General features: G+C 48.8%; 2 protein-coding genes across 2 annotated transcripts; both read left to right on the top strand.

Moving 5' to 3' along the window:
• Positions 1-452: 452 nt before the first annotated feature.
• Positions 453-1,603, top strand: PtA15_17A279 (uncharacterized protein; the record flags this gene model as incomplete). The annotated part of the gene is made up of 5 exons (XM_053164378.1): positions 453-489; positions 591-680; positions 820-956; positions 1,083-1,293; positions 1,404-1,603. The coding sequence occupies 5 exons, from the start codon at positions 453-455 to the stop codon at positions 1,601-1,603; spliced, it is 675 nt and encodes a 224-aa protein (XP_053028352.1).
• A 37-nt stretch (positions 1,604-1,640) lies between these two features.
• Positions 1,641-2,336, top strand: PtA15_17A280 (uncharacterized protein; the record flags this gene model as incomplete). Its single annotated transcript, XM_053164380.1, has 3 exons — positions 1,641-1,732; positions 1,811-2,029; positions 2,324-2,336. 3 exons carry the CDS (start codon positions 1,641-1,643, stop codon positions 2,334-2,336), a joined length of 324 nt encoding a protein of 107 aa, XP_053028353.1.
• Between the last annotated feature and the right edge of the window lie 202 nt (positions 2,337-2,538).

A 2,538-nucleotide genomic window follows, 5' to 3' on the forward strand; every position in this document is an offset into this window, starting at 1 on the left:
TTTGAGGCAAAAACAGCTCAGACGGGAATCGAGGAGGTTTGGAGGAAGTCTTGGTGTCATCGTTGACAGATGCTCTCTTGATGCCATCGTTGACAGGCGCTCGGAGTCGGGGCTTGTTGAGGTGAGATTCATCGGAAGTGTGGCGGACTCGACTGGTTGCGCGAGGTAATGGCCTGTGACTCGTGAGCACTACAAAGCTCTGCCGCGGCTGCAGAGTCCAGAGGTGCTCGCGATCTGTGACAGGCTTGGGGGTTTGACAGGCTTGGGGGTTTCACAAGCTGTCACAATTGCGAGAGTCGCATGGTGCAAACAAACCACTTAGGTTTCGCTTCGAAGTGCAAACTCAAGCGGCCCGGCCTGGCCCGGCTCTTCTCCCCTCTGCTCCGGGCTCAGTTGCAGGATTTGAGCCGATCCGGATCGATCAATTCACGAGCGCCTAGGCTTCCGAAACAATGGCCTACCCTATCAGAGGTGGCTCGATCAATCGAGGTCAGTACATACCTAACAAATGATAACCCTCCTCGGGTTTGCCATGCTGATTGATTCACAATCTCTGTACATACATGTTTTAATCGGTGATATCCCCCCAGGCGGGATGAGCAATCGCATGGAGCAGGACCAATATCGCGCGGCAGCTTGTGCCGGTCTTTCTGCTGCAATTGTCCAGTCCAGATCAGCAAGTAAGTTCCTTTTCGTTTGTTTTGTTTGTTTCTGATCGATCAATCGATTCAAATATCATCAAATCGATCGTTCTCATCGCCCTGATGCCCCACATGTACTCTTTTCACTGGTTGCTTCACTGTATGCTTGATGATAAAGCAAACGGCCAGGTTGACAGAAACAGGATTGGAGGCCAACCCTATCTTGTAACGTCAAATCAAAACGATCGACGTCCATTAATCGGCCCAGTCAATCCTCAAACCACAGGCTCATTTGCGAACATGAATCACAACAACGTGAGTTCCTTGGATCGTTTATGGGTGCTTCCCCCTTGCCCATCAACTGTCCTAGATAACGAACCAAGGAATCATCCAACAACAGGATGTACATACATAGTGAACTGACCAACAACCTCCCTCCAGTTTGAAAACAGACCCCTGCGGGATGGGTTGAACCTCAACAACGGTCAAGCAAGAACGATATTGACTCCAAATCCGAATCAACACGCACACCAACAAGCTCATCATCTTGATCATCGTCAGCAACAGCCCAGCACTCAATTTGTCTTCCGATCAAACAATCATCTGCTCGCGGCAACCGGGCCGTATGCTCATCTTCAACCTCAAGCCAACAGTATGTAACTCCTCTTGTGCTCATCTAAGCATGCCCTTTTCCTTCTTTGGGAGAGGGGGTCCTTTCACGCACTAATCTTGATACCAATTGTTTCTTTCGACATCCTCAAGACATCGGTCACCCTGTTCCCCTCCCAACCAACCGCTTGCCACCAGCCATGCTGTTGGATATCGAACCAATCAATCAAAAGCACTCAGGCTTTGTTCTAGCAAACAATCAACAACGACAGCCTCCTTTTCATGACCCCATCTCGGGGGGGGGCAAACATCGCTCTGCCACACTGGCCTGTTGGGCAGAGCTCTGTAGCTAGGCCTCTGCATCCCCTTCCGAATCGACCATTGGCAGCTATGTCGAATGCAATGCGCCAGTTTCAATCACCAAACTCTTTGCATCCACAAAATCGATCGAGCAGCCAATCAATAAGTGGAATCCCCCACAAGTAAGCCTTCCTGAGATTTCAAGGCCATCAATGAGGTCCAGGTACTTGGTTTTTTGCTTACAGTTCTTTGTTCTTCAGCAACAGATCATCCAACGTTTGTGGTCAACCATCAGCTCCACCCGGCCGCAAGCAGCCCTACACGAATTCAACCCCGCTGCGTTTACCAAATAGTTCGCTAGACCTATCAATTCCTGGTACTATACCGTCTGGATGTGGTGCACATCACCCGCGGAATCCAGCTCATAAGCGAACAACCGACACAGAAAACGCTGACGATCTTCAGGATGCCGGTCGAAAGTACGAACTGAATATTTATTTCCTGCTTTTTATATCATCTCTATCTCGTCATTCTATTATTCCCTCTTGCTCTGGTTTTCCATTGGTTCAGGGGGCAAGCATACTTTGCACCCGGCCATCCCCCCCTTCTTTTCTTTTTTTATCAATCAATTGTTTGATTAGTAGCATGTGTGCTGGGGGCAAGCATAATTTGCACCCGCACTCGGCTACAACCCCTTAAAATTCCACCAATTACTCTGTTTTCTGCTTTTGATCAATCAACAACTGACGTCGGTCCATTGTTCTTTTGAATAGGATTAGGAAGTGAATTCGTCCAAATAGAGCCGCCGCCTGATGGGCCAGATACCGAGCTAAAGCGGAGATCTCTTTTGTTCTTCCTACTGAAGATGATGAAAGCCCCAACGAAATAGAAAATTTAAATCAGACAATCACGGCCTCCTCGGGTTCCAAACCCATGTTCTACTACTTTGTTCCCCCCAAACGTCAACACGATCCAAACCCCAGTGAAC

Source organism: Puccinia triticina, chromosome 17A (assembly GCF_026914185.1).
Source record: "Puccinia triticina chromosome 17A, complete sequence".
NCBI lineage: Eukaryota > Fungi > Basidiomycota > Pucciniomycetes > Pucciniales > Pucciniaceae > Puccinia > Puccinia triticina.